The sequence below is a fragment of the Morus notabilis genome, unplaced genomic scaffold (genome assembly GCF_000414095.1).
Source record: "Morus notabilis unplaced genomic scaffold, ASM41409v2 Scaffold120, whole genome shotgun sequence".
In the NCBI taxonomy this organism is placed as follows: Eukaryota; Viridiplantae; Streptophyta; class Magnoliopsida; order Rosales; family Moraceae; genus Morus; species Morus notabilis.
This window is the reverse complement of record NW_010367559.1, coordinates 14,245-33,181: the sequence shown is the minus strand read 5'-3', so window position 1 is coordinate 33,181 and position 18,937 is coordinate 14,245. Positions and strand designations below refer to the sequence as shown.

Genomic DNA, 18,937 nt, shown 5'->3' with positions numbered 1-18,937 from the left:
CCAATCCCCACAATCATAAAAGAATGGAGGGAAAGAGCTTTGACTTCAATTAGCATGTACACCTACGAATAAGTCGTATATTACCATTCAAAATTTGATACAAATCAAATTGCCAAAATAAAATTTCAGACACGCAACTTCTAAACTCGATTCTAGGACATGGTTCTAGATTTCAGTATGAAGAATAGGTCACATGTACATTCCCATACCTTTTCTTTTCGCACAACCTAATTTATATGCGTAGCGTTTGCAAGAATATTGGCAGAGACGTTAACTTGAATTTCCAATATTACCCAAAAGATTTATGCTACTTCCCCGGGATAGTAAAACTATCTTATAATAGCTCCACCTTCCATCCTTCCGTCAAACAAAAAGCAGTAAATGAGATAGTACTAGCATTCTCTAATTAAAAAGTACCTGATAAGCCAGAGTATACGGATTAGTTATGTTTCGTTTCTCTAATTCTTCCATTATCAGATCGACGCATTCCTCCATCTCCGACTTGTATGGATCACCAGCCTCTTCCACATATGCAAGTGGCACCCCATGTGCACTAAAGAATATCATGCACTAGGAAAAATGCAAACAAGCAAGTCAGTAATTATGGAAAAGGTTTATAAACGATAATTTTTCAGGTTAAAGCATATTCCTTTGAATTTTTACTTCTTTAAATATCATAATAAGAGGGTTTCCATAATTTTTTATACCACTAATCCCGAGCAGGAATCCAAGTAACTCAACCAACAATGAACTCCACGCAAGGAGGGGAAAAACAATAATGCTAAGTACCGTTAATTACAAATTCAATAAGTGATACTTATTTCCGTAAAGAATACAACAAGTCATAGTTAAATATGGAGTACCTTCCGGGGGTTGTCAAAATTTTTTAGCTCCTTCTCAATCAAGTTTGCCATGGCTTTTATATAGCCTTCACGCTGGTACCAAGAAGGTATAACTGTGTGCTGCATGTTGACTAAATACTCATCCTCCCTGATCATTACAATTGTAGATTTTTCAGAAAAATTGATCGTGAATCATATTTCGGGATTATAATGGTAACTGTGAGAAGATATCACCGGAATATACTCTCCAAGAGTCGAAGGCTTGAACCACTAGTTGATATTGAAAATTGTGGATAAAGCGGAAGGACAACAAGCTTTGTTATCCCATCTCTTTTAATCTGCAAAATTGTTCCGCAGTTAATGATAACATCAACAGACTCCTGTCCGCCCCAGGAAGTCTTATGAATTGAGAAATTTTACAAAGCTTTTTAACATGAAGAAATTGGCCCTACCATTCAGCATTCGAAGAAATGTAATTAACACAAGCCTGAAATCTAATTTATCCCATAAGGCATGTTAAAAGCTAGGACACAAGCTAAATGGACACCTGTTCTATAGCTTCTTCAGTAAATGGATGCCAATAGCGCATGCCCACATACACGTTTGCTGGGACATTCTTTGACCAAAGGGCCTTCTTCAACTCTTCAGCCTGTATATAAACAAGGGTAGCTCGTAAGGAACTATTAAAATATATACATATATATATATATATATATCATCGGGGCATTGGTTCGGTTCGGTTCGGTTTGAACCGAACAGCTGGATCCAAAACCGAAACCAAACCAACCAGACACGGTTTGGTTCGGTTCAGTTCATTTCTGACGTCAGTTTCGGTCAATTCGATCAAAATTAAGACAGTTTCGGTCGAGTCGGTTAGATCGGTTTTTTTGAACACCCCTATATATATGAAAGAAAACCCATTTTTTGTCAGGAGGCAATTAAATGGCAAGTAGAAACGAAGCAACGAAGGAAAAGACGAAAAGCGCGCGCGCACATATATTCCTCAGCAATTAAGCAAAGACATAAATCAATAAAATATTTAACTGGAAGGAAAAACTAGTTCTAAATAGTTAAAAGCAAATTATAGTCACATGTTATGTCTCATTATTGACCAAAAGGCATACAAATGAAATAATTATGAATCGAGTTCAGTTCCAAGAAGTCATGCCTGAGCATCAGTTATCTTTCGAAGAGGAGAGCCACCACCAATTGCGGCATAGCCTTCTTTGCTCTTCGGTGCTCTGAAAACGGAGATGAATTGTGCCAAGGGCTTTTGAAGAAACCTAAATAACCTTGGCAGTCGAATAATGTCCTGTCCAATGGTGTCCAATCAGATGATGATAATTCAAACACCCATGTATTAGAATTAAACAATTTACGCATGACATGTTTCCAGAGATTAAACAAAGCAAAAATATATATTAAAAATAAGAAATTAACAATAGTTTAGTGACAGTCATCTTCTTAAAATAATCACCAATTGCAAGATAGTATGAATTATCAATTATTTTCACCAAAATCTGCACGGATCGGTAATCCAACTCCTCTCACCCGCCGCCTCCCACACAAAAAGGAAAAGGCAAAGTAAAATAAAATAAAATAAAGGGAAAAAAAGCGATAAAAAAGTAAATTTAAATATTCAATCCAAAGAAACTTCAACGACACTGTAAGTCTCTATCTGAAATGAAAATCCCAAAGTTAATAGCGAGAAAGAATGACCATCTCCCATTAGTTAAGCTCAAAATAACGTTAATAGCGATAAAAATCACAAATTTCTATTTATATTAAATAAAAATAAAAAATAAAAACAACAACTTTACCGGGTCAGCGAAGAGGTTAAAGAGGAAAGGTTGAACATCGTCGAGAGTCTCGGGACCTCCAAGATTGAGCAACAAAACTCCAATCTTGTCGTTTCCGATGATCGGCGTCGCCGGAGCGGCTTGAGTTTCCGGTTTCACCAGCACTTTCAGCGCCGGCGCGCACTTTTGCCGCGATTTCTCGGAGAACAGCAGCGACGACTGCGTCGAACTGAATCTGGAGATTGTAAAATTCCGCGAGAGACTACAGAGCGCGCGAGGCAACAGCCTGTTCGGAAACCAAAACCATGAAAACCTTGAGAAATTCGAAACTTCATCAGAAGACGAAGACATTGAGTTCTCCGATGAGACTTACCGGTGGTGATGGTCGAGAGGAGCATTGGAGGAGATGCTCCAGGGAAGCATTGCTATGGATTCCGCCATGGAATTGAGCACAAAAAGTGCATACGATACGACGAGTGGGAGTCAGAGAAGGAAGGGCTGTACTAGTATCGGCCATGGAAAGGGGATATTGTGTTTTGGCCGATGGGGAAATTAGCCTACAGTGCGGACACGTGGCGTCACGGAAACCACTCTTAATCTTGATCCAACGGCTTGATGAGAAGGTAATTAAATTCTCATGTCGCGTTTTTCAGTCCAATCCAAGTCCCCACCTTTTGTTTGCTCGTTGACAAGGTTAATATTATCCTCTTCCCAACCCCACAGTCAATAAGGAAAGCGATTGTTTCGTAAATTTAAAATTAATTTTATTTTATGTGTGTTTTTTATGAAAAAAAAAAAAAAAAAATTATAAAATATTATAAATTATGATTTAAAATTAATGATGAATATAAAAAATAAACATTTTTTAAAAAAATCTATTAGTACTACTATTCAAAAAATGAATCAAATACAAAATTGCCTATACTAATTGACAAATTGTGCTTGCATTTTCTCAAATCAAAAATATCTTAGTAAAAGCATAACAGTGACACAAAAGCGAAGGCAAAATTGTCCACTAGAGCTACCAATTAAATCATTAGTTCATTGGCAATTTTTTTTTTTTTTTAAGAAAAAAAAAAGAAACGATTGGTTTGTTGAGGACTAAGAACCAAACAAAAAGTAATTACCGGTGTCATCTGAAACTAGAGGTGAGACCAATGAGAGTTTACTACCGAAATATCTCCACACATATAGGTTTCATTATTTTCTTTTCTTTTTAAAAAAAAAAAAGGAAACGTTTGATGAACAAATTGTAAGTTGTTTAACCTTTCAAGAATATTGTGAGAATAAAACAAATTTAGTAGCAGGATGAAGAAAGAAATTAGATTCCAAACTCCGATGAAAAGCCCCTTATTCCACCATAAACAACCAAAAAATAATCAAGTTCGTAATTAGGATTCAATTTGATCCTAAAGAATTGATCAGCTCAAAATTTGACTTATGACAATAAAATGGTCGTCTATTTGGTAGAAATTCAGATGTTTGTTACTATTGGTATTGCGGAATAAATACTGTCAACTTTTTTGGATGGCTGTTTTTTTAATTAATTTTTTTGGATGTTATTTTCTCTCATTAATATATTAAGTTGGTATCGGAAGAATTTAAGCTATTTTCTTGTGCAATGCAACTAAGCTGAAAACCTAATAATAGCGTGGGATTTTTCTTTAATATGGAGAAAAAACGGCCTGTCGTTTTGAGTCTATATTGCACAGCACAAAACGATACGCGAAAAATGCCGCATAAATCATAATATGGGAACTACTCACAGTCCTCGATAGCGTTAAAACAAATGCCCGTTTATTTCTGTTTTATTTTCATTTTTCACGGTTTTTAAAAATAAAAAATAAAAACGCGTAGAGAAAATGTGTTTAGTGTAAAATTTTTTAAAAATTAAAAATAAAAATATTTTTGTCCTTTTCTGAAAATTTGAAAACCCCGTTTTCATTTTTTTTCTGCCCTTGACCAGTGTGAACCTACGCCATTTGCTTCTCCGTTTTTCCCTCGCCTGACCTGCGCCATTTGCTTCTCGGCCGAGCTCCTCCGCCGTCTATGACTGCCCGCCCCCACTATTCTCTGACTGCCCCCCGCCTGCCGCTCTTCTCCGACTGCACCCCCCCGGGCGCCACTCTCCTCCGACTGCGCCGCCCCCCACTCTTCTTCGATTGCCCCCAACATTTCCTAACTAACATATATAGGTCCCGTTCATTTTGCTGATTCGAGTTTTGTTACAATAAAAAGTTCTCATAAACAGTCACATTTAACTTTTTTGCTACAGTAAAAAGCTCTCACACAACATCACATCTCAACTTGAATTAGCAAACTGAACGAACCCTAATGTTATATTAATTTATTTAATAATATTACTTATTTAATATATTATTATTTTAAATATTATTACATGTTTTTAAAAATTAAACCACCAAACACAATTTCAGTTTTTTTAAAACTGAAAACAATCTCAAAATAAAATTACCAAACGTATTTTCAGAAATGATTCCAAAATGAAAATGAAAACATTTTCGTTTTCATTTTCATACACAAAAATAAAATCATTTTGGAATGAATTCTAAACGCACCCAAAATGACGTTCCAAAGTAGTAAACGACGCAGCATTTATACATGCGACTAAAACGACATGTCGTTTAATGTAAGTAGTGAACAACTATGATTGATACAAACGATATGTCGTTTCTCTGTAACCAAAACGATAAACACTACTTAATGAAACCATGTTCGAGGATAAAAAGGAGAAAAAAACTACTAAATGAAACAGTGTTCAAGGATTATGTGTGTATCTTCATTTTTTACTTAAAGTTTTGTGACGTTCTCTAGCATGGTCTTATTGCTGATAGGATTAATTTTTTACTGTTAAATTTGATTAAAATCATATTAAATTAAAAAGGTATGCATAATTAATAGTTTTTAATATAGATTATATGACTAAAAGTATGAATAATCGATAATTCTTTTTTTATAATTCTGAGAAAGTCCCTAAACATTATTGAGACAACTTTTAACGTTCATTAGTTATTCGTTTTTTAAGCAGAATTCTACTTTATAACATCTAAGGAGATGTTTGTTTTCTGTATTCGTCTCTGATTATGAATCATGATTTATTGTTCTCTACAATTTTTTCTCACACAAAAAATACACGTAAAATAAGCATGATTATGAATCCATGAACCAAACATCCACTAAATTTATTGTTAATCTCATGATAGTGCCTTGTCTCGTAACAATAGAATGATCGCTTTTAACCATTTTTTTAATAAATGATCAAAGTTTTGTAAAATAAAAGAAATTATCATTTTTTTAACTTATTAATTAATAACTGATTGATTTAACTTACCACTAATTAACTTGGAGATGTGTCACTGATTAACTTGATAATTCTCTATTATTAATTAATATCAGCTAATAACAAACTAAAATAAGTTAATAATAAATTAAATTCAATAAATAAATTATATATTTATTAATAATAAATCATAATTTAATTAATAATGAATCCGTGAAATTAATTATAATAAGAAATCGGTCATTTTCCTAAAATAAAAAAAAATTGGGTCATTTGCCTAATAAAATAGATAGTTTGGTCATTTATTAAAAAAAATAGTAAAAACAAATGATCTTTTCTAATTACATATCTTGTTGACGGTGACAGTACGTTAATAAAATAATAACGAAATTCTAAAGGGTTTGTGCGAGTTTTATGATTAAAGTTATGGTAAAATACAATTAAAAAGTAAGAACACGTAAGAATTATAATGGTTCACTATTGATTCAAGAGCTACGTCTATTGTGGGGAATTGAGAAATTTTTACTATTTCGTAGAGATTACACGCACTAATGTTTAGAATGAGACCTCCTCATTTTTTCGGCCTACCATCCCTTATTCATATTGTTCCCCATTATCCCAGTCGGTTTTCCTATTTAATTCAGGGATATTTCCTTCATCTTTTAGGATAGTTTCTCAAAAGATGGAGATTACAATCAACCAGGACAATTTCATTGCCTAAATTTCATATATTTGAATTACAAATAGCAAATCTCGCATATCTCTCGACTCCCGTATACTCGACTTCATAAGCGCTCACACAACCATCTTCACCTACAATTGTTGGTCTGATCGATCACATGTTGTCTTTTGCATCTACTTAGAGCGGTCTACCTCCTATGTATGTCACATCATTAACTAACGATTTGCTTCTAAAAGAGTTGTCATCTGACGTAACGATTATAATTGAGCTATCACCGATCATTTAATACCCTCATTTGTGGCCCAAGTACCCCATTCAATACCTAATTTAAAATTCAAAATTTTACCCTACTAACGAATCTCATTTTGTTGAAAAAGTTAAAAATTTGAGCTTGACAAAGTGTTATGCGTGTCATCTGATGCATAACTTGGGATCTTTGCATCAATACAAACCACAAATACCTCTTTAACTTTAAGATTAATTCAATATAAACTCTTTCTAGAAAGAAAAAAAGGTCAATATTATTCTGAAACAAAATATATTTCTTAAGACGTGATCAACAATCAAATTATTAAATCTGATTATATGAATTAGAAATTGATGCGTTAATTGTTTTTGGAAACTGTTATTTTTACCTCTGCATTGAGTTGCTTTTGAAGAGTCAAGAGAGGTTTTTTTTTTGCTTGAAAGAGTCAAGAGTGTTCAGCTTAGCTCTATAACGAGTTGCTTTTGAAGGGTATTTACTTTTTTTTTTTTTTTTTTTTTGATAGAAGAACATTCATTGAAGAGCGTTTACCTTTTTGTTTATCAAATGGTACTTAATTTTACTTTTTTCTTTTTAAAAAAATTGCGCTGAATGGAAAGAATTCTACTTGAATTCATTGCCAAATCGGCGCGAAACAAAAGACAGAGGTCAAAACACAAGCTCCGTATAAGTTGACTTTTACAGTGGGGCCACGGCGAGATGAGGAGGAGCCATCACCCACGAGAGAGCGCGTGCGTTGGAATCGACTATCGAACGTCCTCGATCCCGTCTCTAAACACAACGCGCAAGAGAGCGCGTGGGAAGGATCCTCTACAAAGCGGAAAGTGAAAAATCGAAAGCCGGAGCCGCCAGCTGTTCCCGCAGAAATTTCACACGTACGAGCTCAGCTTACACGCGCGAAGCCCACACTGAGGCACACACACATGATACGGAGAGTGACAGCACTGGGACCCACTAAAATGAAAAAGGAAAATATTTACCAATTATTAGAGAATAAAAAATTAAAGAAATAAAAAAACAAATATATATTATATGTGTGTCAGTATGTTAGAGAGAGGATTAGAAATAGAAATAGAGAGAGAAAAAAAATAAAATAAAATAAAGCAAAAGTTGTTTTCAGAAATTGTTGTCTTGTTGGAAAGGCAGTGCTGAATGCTCTGACGCTGATAAATGCTCTCTCATAAGTTTCCACCTTCACTCTCTTCACAATTTCTTTTTTTGTTTTGAACTTTTTTTTTTTTTTTGAAAAAAAGAAAGGATTGGAGCTATAAGTGTCAACTGTCAAGTGCTTCGCCGGAGGAAGAACTCAGCTCCGACGACGTCGTTTCCTGGTGTTCAGTTTCCAGGTTTGATGCTCTCCCCATATTGTATTTGTATGTAAATTTGACAAATTTGTTGTGTTTTATTTGTTGTTTGGTTATTTTTGGAGAGTTGTGATTATGGTTTTTGCATTTTTCTTGATTGATGAGAAAGTGAGGTGAGAGGTAAAAGAATTAAGAGAAAAAAGAAAAAAAGGAAAAAGAAATATGGGTCTTGCATTGGGTTTTCCAAAAGAGAGAAAAAGATTGATTCTTGGCAAAGAAAGAAAGCATTTGGGTACTTAGTCTGGTAAAACCCAAATGACACTCTGTGAAAAGAATGCATTTTAATGGCTTAATTGCCAAGCAATAAGGTACCGTTTGTTTGGGGGAGGAAAATGCGTGCTGTTAGGTTGTGAGTCTGTAGTTTGGGGGAAATTTTCTAGATTCTTTGGTAGAAATTGTATACTGCTTCCAAACGGAGTCTTGGAATAACTGTCTGGAATTGTTGGTGGTGCTATGATTCTCAAAGTTCAAAGATGCAAAACGGCATTTATCATGTGAAAATGGACCTGTTATTGCCATGTTTGCATTGTATATATTCATATTACTATTCTGGCCACTTGATTTATGAAAAAAGATTCTGTATCTTTGCAGGTTTGTTTGAGGATAAGATGCCTTAATTGGTTTTCAACGCTAGAAAAGTGCGATTATTGGAATCTTTTAATTTTATAAAGTGTAAATTCTCAGAGTTGGGATAATAGTTCTGTTTCTAAGAAGCTTAAATGCTGGGCTGCAAAGTGTTTTTGACATATAAGAGAAAGAGGCTGACAGGTAATGGTCATACCAACGGAAATGGGTGCCATAATTCTTCATTATCTGTTTCGAAGGCGGCTACTTTACGCAGGCCAGATGCATGTGATGAAATGATTGATAAGCGCCCGCCAGAAGATGAGACTGTCAGTTCTTCGGTAAAATCCCTTAAACTCAGTTTTAGATGATTTGATGTGATGAAAGTCACTTATAAGATTGTCCAATGATGTCTATTAAACTGTCCTTTTTTCTTTCTTTCTCTCTCTCTAAGCGCATTTGTTGCATCAATAAACAAGATTCTTCAACATCTCCATCAATAAAAAAGTCGAGCAGACTTGAGAAAGAGAAAGAAATTGAAGAATTTAACCCTGCGCAGATGACAAAATGTTCTGATGAGGGTACCTCCAAAAGGGACATGGTTGGATTGTCTCCGACAAATAATTGTTTACCAAACGAGTCATGTCACACTCAGGCGGGTTCATCTTCAAGTGTCAATGCTGACATTTTAGGTGACAATGGTTATTTTGAAGGAAGATTAGTTTCTTTCTCAAGGGGTACTGTCACCGATACTACAGCGGATTCTGTTGGACTAAAACCATCATTTGAAAGAAAAAACAGCTTTGAATATCATGATACTCCATCAAAGTCAAAAACATCAAGTTTGGAGATTGTTCATTCACTTGATAAAGATAAAGTCACTGTTTTATGTAGTGATTCAGCTGAGAAAACTAAGTTGATGGGTCCGCTGATTACTTTCACTCGAAGATTTAAGAGAAAAAGGAAGACAGAAGGTGCTGATACTCAAAGAAAATCGCTGCTAGAGGATAGTAAATATTCAGTGGTTAACAAGTGGAGCAATTCTGCATGTGGTAGTACTTCTCCACGTGAAACAGCTAATGAAAAACACTGCTTCATAGGTCATGCAATGGATTTCAAGCCTCCAGAACAGGTTCACGATACAAGTGATATGGTTTGCGAAATTGAAAATAAAGTATGTTGATTTCTTGCTTAGTTCTTTGGTTTGTTATTATCGGCTTTTTATGTTGTTCTCCACTTGCTGAAATTCGAGAATGTGATAGTTACCTGTTTTCGTTATGTTAATAGAGTTTCTACTGAAATATGATATCAGTTTTTCTTCATTGCCGCCTATCTCGTACAAAAGAGATATTCTCACCCTGCTACCAATTTTAAAAATTTTCTGATCACCTGGGCACCACTTAAAGTGCTTTGATCTTCTCAATATGTTTGTGGATTATTATTATTTCTTATTGCTGTTATACAACTGCTAATCTTTTAATTCGTTTAATCTTGTTATAGATACTGGATGCTGGTTCTGCATGTGCTGATGCCGCACCTGTTCTGGAGACTAAAATGTAGGTCCCTATGAACTTAAGAATTAAAACACGAGAAATTCTTGTTTTGTTATTGCCTGATAATTATCCTTGAACAGTTTCATTTTTGAGGGAGAAGAACTGAATGATGAGAAGGGAGTATCCAAGGATGTCTTGTATGAAGCTGAAAAAGTCCTTGACCAAAATGAGCAGATTGCAATTAATGTCCAAGAAGATCTGCCTATGGATTGTCTTGAAATCTCTTTAAACATGAAAAGTTCGTCTTCCAATGATGTAATGGCAGGTAAACAACCAGAAAAAGGCGGAAGAGAAGAATTGCAAGCAACAGTAAGAGGATCACATCCTTTTTTGGACCTTACTGTTACGCCCACTGGTATGATTCTATAATTACATCAAAAATTTGAGCTAGCGAATAAATTGGTTCACAATATTGTTTTGCTTTAATATTTTATTTAAAGACTATCTTTTGATGGGATTTTTGTGGTAGACTCAAGTGGTACAGTGGACTGTAATGTGTTGGACTCAAATTGCCAAAAGCAATCTGTGCATGCTGCGTCAGAAACTCTTTGGGGCTCTTTGGACTCAACTAGCAGAAGCCGTGCCGCCGATTTGCCCAAAACGTTTCCTCCACACGTGTCAAATGTCGGAAATGAGATAGAGAAATCTATTTCAACCCAGCATTCACACCATTTTGGAGATGCAAATGCATTTGTGGAAGAAGCTTGTGCCAATTGCAACAATAATGACAAAACTTCTCCGCCGCCTCCTCTAGATTTTATGTCAAAGAACAAAGTTTTGCCGGTACATAGTATCATATTCTTAAAAGTGAATAGATCCAACTGTTTGGTTTCTGTTATTTATTTTTCCCCGAGACATTCTTAGTATTGTTATTTCGAGATAATAAGATCGTCTATTGATTCACTTTTTTCTTTTAAAATTGGTACCAGCTTTTCTCTGAAGAAAGAACCTACGACAGTTTCCAGTCAGAAACCATGCAGCCTGAGGTGACTGCCTGTATGGTTGCAGAGGAAAGAAACCGTTTTTTGTCAGAAAAGGAAAATAATCAACAGAAAAGATCTCCCTCCTTTTTAGGTCTATCCTTGCCAACAAAGCCTAAGACCACTAGATTTTCCTCCAGTAAATGTACGTTTCCCTTTCTGCACAGTGTGGGTGAAACCAGACAAGCTTTTGAGAACACACTGCCCCCTTCTTCATCAAGCCACTTATCATCACTACTGAGACACAAGTCGTTGCTCGACGACATTGTTAGCCGGGCAAGAGCCTTGAGCGAAAGGGACACCTTTCAGGACAAGTTCAAGCCATGTGCTTTGGCTTGGACCGAAGAAGAGTTGGATTCTTTATGGATTGGTGTGAGAAGATATGGAAGGGCCAATTGGAATGCTATGCTAAGGGACCCAAGATTGCGGTTTTCTCCATGGAGGGTGGCAAAGGACCTAGCCGAACAGTGGGAAGAAGAACAATCTAAACTTTTAAAGGGCACACATGCTCCACAGTTTCAGCATTCAAAATCGCAGGGCATTTCTTTGGGCTTCGACTGCTCTGGTTCAGGAATTTGGAGAGAGCGTGTGGCAGATGAAACTCGACTCTCACTTGGAGATGTATATAATCATAAAGAACGTAACATCTCAAGGAGGGCAAGATTCAAGTCGACTTATATGCGGAAAACGGACACAGAATACGACCAGGGGCCAGTAAATAACCCAATTAGAGATCCGTATCTTGTTTATCAAGGAGAAAATTATGAAGACGAGCCAATATACCGTTTAAGGAGGACAGCCGTCTCAAAAAATAATACTTCAACTAATGATCCAGCAACTTGCATGGCAGCGAAAGGCAATCTCCCTCATTGGCTCAGAGAAGCAGTTTTTTCTTCTCCTTCAGGTCCGATAGAACCACTGCCACCTACGGCCATCTTATCTAGTGCACGTTCACAAATGATGCATATTGCATGCCCCTATTTTGATCATTATGAGTTTGGTGGCAAAGGTCATCGTCTTGACCATTCATTGGGAGCGAGACGTGGGACAGCTGAACCAGTAAGGGCTTCTGGTCATGTTGGTAAACCAGATGATGTAATCATTATTGAAAGTGACGCATCTTCTGAAGAGACCATATCCGATGATTGCGGTGCTAGGCCATAGAATTTGATTTCGCAGGTGAGATTGGAGTAAGTCGTAGAAAGGCAACGTACAGTTTGTAGTCTGACATGAAAAATGGATTTAAGTAGTAATTTGTTTTCTGAGTCAGTTGATTTCGTCAGAGACAAAAATGAACTATGAAATGGTTGATTGTATATAAGATCAGAGTTAATGGAGTCATTATCTGTGGAAAAACCTCTATTTTTTGCCCCTCTTTTGTTGCTAACTGAGAATAAATAACATTTTTGTATTTTCTCTGGAATTCTTATCTCTGTAATCTTGCATAACTAGTAAATGAAAGCTAAAAAGGCAAAACCACAGCTTACCAAACCTTAAATGACGAAGTTTCCATTTCCAAGGAGAAATCAATGCTTTGCTCTGCAGGTTCTTCTCGTATGGCACTGCTGGTGTTATTTATGAATGCTAATTCCCCTTTAAATGACTGAACAACTTGGCTGATTTACAATTTTCTTTGGCTCTTTCTCACGCCTTCTAGCTCCAAATATACTTCTCTCATTGTGGGTCTCTTCTTCCCATTCAACTTCAAACATCTCGTTGCCAGCTCTGCAATAGCCCGAATGTCCTCCTTCCTTGCCTCACTTGCCACTCTGGGGTCTATAATTTGGAAAAGCTGATTTTCTCCTGTCAATGAGATGAAAGTCGTAACCAGATTTTTGGCTTCATCTTTCGCAAACGAAAATGGGTTTTCGCCCGTTAGAAGTTCTACAAGAGTAACTCCGTAGCTATAGACGTCGCTTTTATCTGTGAATTTGCTTGAACGGAAGTACTCAGGATCCATGTACCCGAAAGTTCCCTGCACTGCTGTAGTTAAGTGAGTTCTGTCGTCTGGGACTGATCTTGAAGTCCCAAAATCGGACACTTTTGCATTGTACTTCTCATCCAAGAGTATGTTGGAAGATTTGATGTCCCTGTGAAAGATAGGCATTGAAGCTGAAGAATGCATGTATGCTAAAGCTTCTGCAACATCACTAGCAATGCTTAATCTGTTCTCCCATGAAAGCGATGATTCGGGGTCTTTGTTGTGGATTTGATGAAAGAGAGTTCCATTTGGGATGAACTCGTAAACAAGCATTGGAGTTTCGGTTTCCAAGCAACAACCTAATAGTTTCACAATGTTTCGATGATTAATTCGTGATAAAATGGCGACTTCATTTACAAATTGTTCAATCTGTTTTCTGTCGATTGCTCTCGACTTCTTAATGGCAACAATGCTGCCGTCAGTTAGCATCCCTTTATAAACTGTTCCGTAGCCTCCTTCACCAAGAAAGCGACTTTGGTTGTAGTTATCTGTTGCTCTTTGCAGCTCCTCTGAAGTAAACAGCTTTGCTTTCTCACCGTTCCCTAAAGACGACAATTTTTCTTGCAACAATAAACCGCCATTTTGCTTGAAGAGCCTCTCCTTGCGGATTCTCATTCTCCTTTTCTTTAAGCATTGATACAAGAAGTAACCAGAAAGGAACAGACACAAAAGTGCAAATCCAATGCCAATACCTGCGGAAATAAATAAAAGTTTGTAATGTTTCTACTGCATCCATAAATAATCTGGTAACAAATTCTAATAAACTTGGAAGAGGAAAAAAGGGACATAATATACCTAACAAAGTAACCAACTTGACTGGAATGCTTTTCCCATCATCAGAAATGCAATGGAAACCTTCAGAGCTCTCATCTGTAAGATAACCATTGCGACATTTACAGAAGAACATCTCAGGATATACAGAACAAGTCTCTCTTTTCAATGGAACCAATATAGGTCTAGAAGGCAAGATAGTACTATTTTCCCGAGACAACATATTTGCCTCTAGTATGCTCTGTCTGTTTACCCCAAACCTCTTCCCAATAGATGCAAATGTCTCACCTTTGTCGACCAAATATGTCAACAAGGTCGTCACCCCGCTTGCTGTTTGGTTGGGACTAGGACAGGCGCATCTCACCGGGACCATTAACTGCGATCCTATCGGGATATTCTCGGGGTCATAGTAGTTCCGATATATCATTGCCTGACATGTAGTCAGGCCTTGGTAGGTCTCTTGGGCTGTGATATAATAAGTTTCGGATTTTTTCACGGTGTAAGTAGTCAGATGCTCGTAGATATTGCCGGAACACGTGCAAGAAATCGGAGCTACTATCAATTTGTTGGTAGGAATCTTGTCATCTGATGAGATGTTGTTAACTGAATAGATCTCGGAGGCGTCAGAGCCAAGGAGATAGGCGATGTTGATCGGGGTGTCGTAGGGTGCTCGGGACCTGAAAGTGACAAAAGAGTTGCATGACTTCACATGGCCATCACAGAGGTATCCTTTTGATATAGCGGCGTTGCTAGAGCAGTTGAAGCCGGTGTCGTTTAGGTGTGCTTGTTGGCAGTGATTTGGCCGAGGAAATAGGAAGACAAACAAGGATACAACAAGAATGTTGTAGGAAGATGGAACCTCCATTTTTGTTTCGAGTTCTATTTGAACACACACAGATTGTGGTGAACTTGGTTAATGAATTTTCGATCATTATTCGATGTGACTTTTGAGACTAAACACAACTTATTGAGTTTTACCTTGACGAAAGAAACTGGAATTTATGTACATGTATGATGAGATTTGGACCAACAAGTAGTTTTCGTTATCGTCTTGAACTTCTATCAGGCATACGTGCCGCTTTGTTATGGGCTCTGTTTAGTCAAATTCTATTAAAACACGAAAACTGTTTTTCTCTTGTGCTGTCATTTTCCTACTAGAGAGCGGGCTTTTATATATATATATATGAGATGAGACTCTCTCTCCTAGACCGATCTACCTTTATATTTAAACAAAATCAAATTTAATTAAAAATATATACATTATAAACTTATACATATTTGATAATTAAAAAGTAAAAAATTATCTCTAGTTCTTTTTTTAGTCTTACAAGAAAAACTCTCTATATGTATAGGACTTTTCTTATGCTCCTTTGATGAGAACGTCCCTCCAATTTAAAGTATAGAAAAGTAAGACGTAAAGAAAAGTAAAACGTAATATGATATTTATTTAACGTAGCAATGACATTAGAAATGTAAGATATCAAGTTGTTCAATTATTATGATTATTATTGTATTTTTCTAACATCCTTATTATAACAAATAACCAAATAAAATATAACAATAATATGAGCTAATCAAAGTTCTTGGTGTTACGTTTTTTTAGTCTTCATGTTACGTTAAATAATTACAATAATACGTCTTCACTTCTATATGTTATGTCAGAAAGACGATCTCTCGAAGGAACTATAGACAAAAGTTTGTTAGGGAAAAACACACTATTACACGTACACAATAGCAAAATAAACTGAAATAAAAATAACAAAAAAAATAGAGAAGACAAAGATTTAGGTGATTTAGTAAAATTTCCTACGTCTACAGAAGAGAAAAAAATTCACTAACAATTATTAGAATTACACACATACAACTTTTTTTACCTTCTCTCTCCACCCAAAACCTTTTGTACCATTGTCTATCTATCTTCTCATTTTTCTCTCTCTCTAAAAAAAACACTATTTCTCTACATTTTTCTTTGAACACATTTTCTTTTAAGCACATATAAAGCTTTATACAAAATATTTATTTATAGACGCTTAATAATCTTTATTTAAAAATAAAAAACTGTAATTTATTAAAAAAAATGAAATAGTAACGTTTTATATATAGAGGAAGCTGATTCCATCCAGCCGGCTGGATGGTTCAGGCCCTACGTGGCAAATGCTTAGGACTTTGATGGGCTGTTAAAATTGAGTAAATGATGGGTGTAATTGATTGTTAAAGAATTTTTACTACTTTTTTAATCTTCGCAACCGGCTGTAGCGAGTGGGCATTGTTATTTGACTTGGCATTGTTGTAAACTTATCTTGTTTCGAGGGGCTGATCGGTAATGTTACATATATTTGATCTAGTTTTATTAATTTAACTGTATAGATAGGTTTTATTTTATCAGACAATGACGTAATTTTTGTGGCAAAAAAACATAACAATGGTTCATTCCAACGTAACTTTTTGTACTTAAATTGTTCAATTACAATGTAACGTTTTATTAATTTTTAAGAGGCATTGGAACATTTTTTTTTTTTAATTTGTAGATTAAATAACTTGCACCGTGTGCATTTGAAATACGTTTGATATATGAAGAAATTTTAAATTGAACGCATGATTTTCAAAACAGAACGAAGCGTTTTGAATTCTTTTTTTTTCTTTTCGAGAAATAGCACTACGGGAATGAAATTTTTTTCTTTTTTTTTCTTAAAAATAGCACTAGGAGACTCTTTTTTTTGTAAATATTTATTCAAGGTGACATCTCTAATCACAATACTAAATAATAAGATGTATGATACATTTAAGCAAGATGGTCATCATCGAATTCAAAATCAGAACAATAGTCATATTAATAAAACGTTTCATACCGTTTATTCCTGTTGAGTTAATAATTGGACGACTCCATCATTTACTGCTTGTAATTGTATTGACTTCTCGATTTGTTTCTTGTTAGCTTGTCTAAGGAATGGTTTGTGAATTTGGATGGAACTTGTAAAATTTATCCTATAATATGTTCTCTTCCTCATCGTTGCTAGTAATAATAAGTAGCATTTTTCGTGCAACTGAAATCATGAAAAAAAAAACCATAAAAAATGAAGAAAAAACTCATAAAGTAGTGGATTTTTCTTATTTGTTATATCTTTAATTATCAGATTACCAACTTTAATATCATTTAATTTGATTTAATCACTTGTTATATCTGTTTTTTTTTTTTTTCCATCTAATTGCTCAGACGAATATGACTTAGGGTAAGTACTCTTTCTTTTATTACAAGAGTAGATTGTGAGGTCATGGTCTTCGTTTTAGATAGGCGCGAGGTGTGGTTAAACAGTTACCTTTTCTCTCTATGTAGCTTAGAATGCAAAGCCCCCAAAAAAAAGAAAGAAAAGTCGTGAGTAAAGCTTCAGCCCATTCATTTTGCTAATTCGAGTTTAGAATTTGAGTTTTGCTACAGTAAAAAGCTCTCACAAATAATCATATCTAACTTTTTTGCTACAGTAAAAAGCTCTCACATAAAATCACATCTCAACTCGAATCAACGAACTAAACGGGCCCTCATTCATTTCATCGACTTAAAGTTAGAATTCGAGTTTTATTATAGTAAAATACTTTCAGAAACAGTTACATCTAACTTTTTTATTATAGTAAAAAATTATCACATAAAATCACATCTAAACTCAAATTAAAAACTCAAATTAACGAATTAAACATGCTCTAAATGGAGTTCAACCGAATATGGGCCTTTATATGAGACTTCTACAAAATTCATGCCCTTGGGTCAATCATGACCCTCAAATGTAATTTGAACGGCTGACAATACTTATGAATGCTCCATCCCGCTGGATGGAATCACTGTCCTATATATATAGAAAGAAAAATATACTACTCAGCGGTCATTTTATTCCAGCTCTTCCTTTCTGCGAGTACTTTTCCTACTTTCAATTTTTTATTGTTATTGTTTTTTTTTTATTTTTTATTTTTTTTATAATCTAGCATAGTAAATCAAGTTTGAACTTGCTAGAAAGAAGAATTTTCTTTTTCTCTATTTCTTCCTTTAAAAACTAAAGAATAAAAAAATTAAAATATAACAATTGAATTTTCTTTCTCTCTCAGCTGTCATTTTATCCCAGCTCTTTTTCTTTCCCTTGCTGCAAGAACTTTTCCTACTTTCCTTTTTTATTATTATTTTTTTATTTAGCAATGAGTTTATTTAGTTCATAAATTTAAATAAAAAAATTTAAATAAAAATTTAAATTTTATAATAAAAAATACTGTAATAAATTTTTTTAAAGGGTAGTTTAAACCTATATAAAACAACCGGAGGTTTAGGTCTCGTTCATTTCACTGATTCGAGTTTTCAGTTCTAAGTTTTTACAGTAAAAAGCTCTCAAAAAATATCACATCTAACCTTTTTTTGCTACAGTGAAAAGCTCTAAAAAAATGTCACATCTCAGTCCGAATTGAAAACTCAAATCTGCGAAGTGAACGAGGCCTTAGTAAATCAAGTTTGAACTTGCCAGAAAGAAGAATTTTCTTCTCTCTCTTTTTTCCTTTAAAAGACAAAAAATAAAAAATCCAGCATAGTAAATCAAGTTTGAACTTTCCAGGAAGAAGATGAACCCTTAAAAGTCCAACATTACAGCCAGAAAAGTCCAACAGTTACAGTCTTAAGAAGAAGACCCTTAAAAGTCAACTGCAACAGCAAAGCGATCACTATAGGTGAATTTGAAAGAGGAAAAATATCAAAGCACCCTGTGTTTTGCCAAACTATCATTTTTATCCTTCTTATTATACATATACCCAAAACACAAATTAAATCAGACTCCAAATACCTTCTAAGACAATTAAAATTTTAA

The 18,937-nt window shown here is 35.0% G+C and overlaps 3 protein-coding genes across 3 annotated transcripts in view; 1 reads left to right on the top strand and 2 right to left on the bottom strand.

Moving 5' to 3' along the window:
- The window catches only part of LOC21398202 (ferrochelatase-2, chloroplastic), a 4,788-nt gene extending 1,643 nt beyond the window's left edge, over positions 1 to 3,145 (bottom strand). Inside the window, exons 1-7 of the mRNA XM_024175229.1 lie at positions 3,015 to 3,145; positions 2,663 to 2,927; positions 2,011 to 2,154; positions 1,390 to 1,491; positions 1,077 to 1,180; positions 864 to 990; positions 418 to 570 (exon numbers count right to left, since the gene is read on the bottom strand). Of these exons, the coding sequence (XP_024030997.1) occupies positions 418 to 570; positions 864 to 990; positions 1,077 to 1,180; positions 1,390 to 1,491; positions 2,011 to 2,154; positions 2,663 to 2,927; positions 3,015 to 3,082 (963 nt within the window). The 5' untranslated portion in view covers positions 3,083 to 3,145. The remainder of the gene's footprint in view (positions 1 to 417; positions 571 to 863; positions 991 to 1,076; positions 1,181 to 1,389; positions 1,492 to 2,010; positions 2,155 to 2,662; positions 2,928 to 3,014) is intronic.
- A 4,877-nt stretch (positions 3,146 to 8,022) lies between these two features.
- Positions 8,023 to 12,531, top strand: LOC21398200. Its single transcript, XM_010112732.2, has 7 exons — positions 8,023 to 8,232; positions 8,842 to 9,155; positions 9,269 to 9,988; positions 10,315 to 10,370; positions 10,448 to 10,722; positions 10,837 to 11,150; positions 11,297 to 12,531. Exons 2-7 carry the CDS (start codon positions 8,970 to 8,972, stop codon positions 12,509 to 12,511), a joined length of 2,766 nt encoding a protein of 921 aa, XP_010111034.1. The 5' UTR covers positions 8,023 to 8,232; positions 8,842 to 8,969; the 3' UTR covers positions 12,512 to 12,531.
- A 428-nt stretch (positions 12,532 to 12,959) lies between these two features.
- Positions 12,960 to 15,078, bottom strand: LOC21398199 (wall-associated receptor kinase-like 1). Its single transcript, XM_024175224.1, has 2 exons — positions 14,124 to 15,078; positions 12,960 to 14,020 (listed from the first exon to the last, which is right to left on the bottom strand). Exons 1-2 carry the CDS (start codon positions 14,962 to 14,964, stop codon positions 12,969 to 12,971), a joined length of 1,893 nt encoding a protein of 630 aa, XP_024030992.1. The 5' UTR covers positions 14,965 to 15,078; the 3' UTR covers positions 12,960 to 12,968.
- Positions 15,079 to 18,937: the final 3,859 nt, after the last annotated feature.

What these genes read in the sequence shown, in the direction of transcription:
- LOC21398200 (XM_010112732.2), top strand. Translation starts at nt 8,970, where the DNA reads ATGCTGGGCTGCAAAGTGTTTTTGACATATAAGAGAAAGAGGCTGACA. An exon ending in TTTGCGAAATTGAAAATAAA is followed by an intron (nt 9,989 to 10,314) that starts GTATGTTGATTT and finishes ATCTTGTTATAG; the next exon opens with ATACTGGATGCTGGTTCTGC. An exon ending in CAAAGAACAAAGTTTTGCCG is followed by an intron (nt 11,151 to 11,296) that starts GTACATAGTATC and finishes AATTGGTACCAG; the next exon opens with CTTTTCTCTGAAGAAAGAAC.
- LOC21398199 (XM_024175224.1), bottom strand. Translation starts at nt 14,964, where the DNA reads ATGGAGGTTCCATCTTCCTACAACATTCTTGTTGTATCCTTGTTTGTC. An exon ending in CAAGTTGGTTACTTTGTTAG is followed by an intron (nt 14,021 to 14,123) that starts GTATATTATGTC and finishes TTATTTCCGCAG; the next exon opens with GTATTGGCATTGGATTTGCA.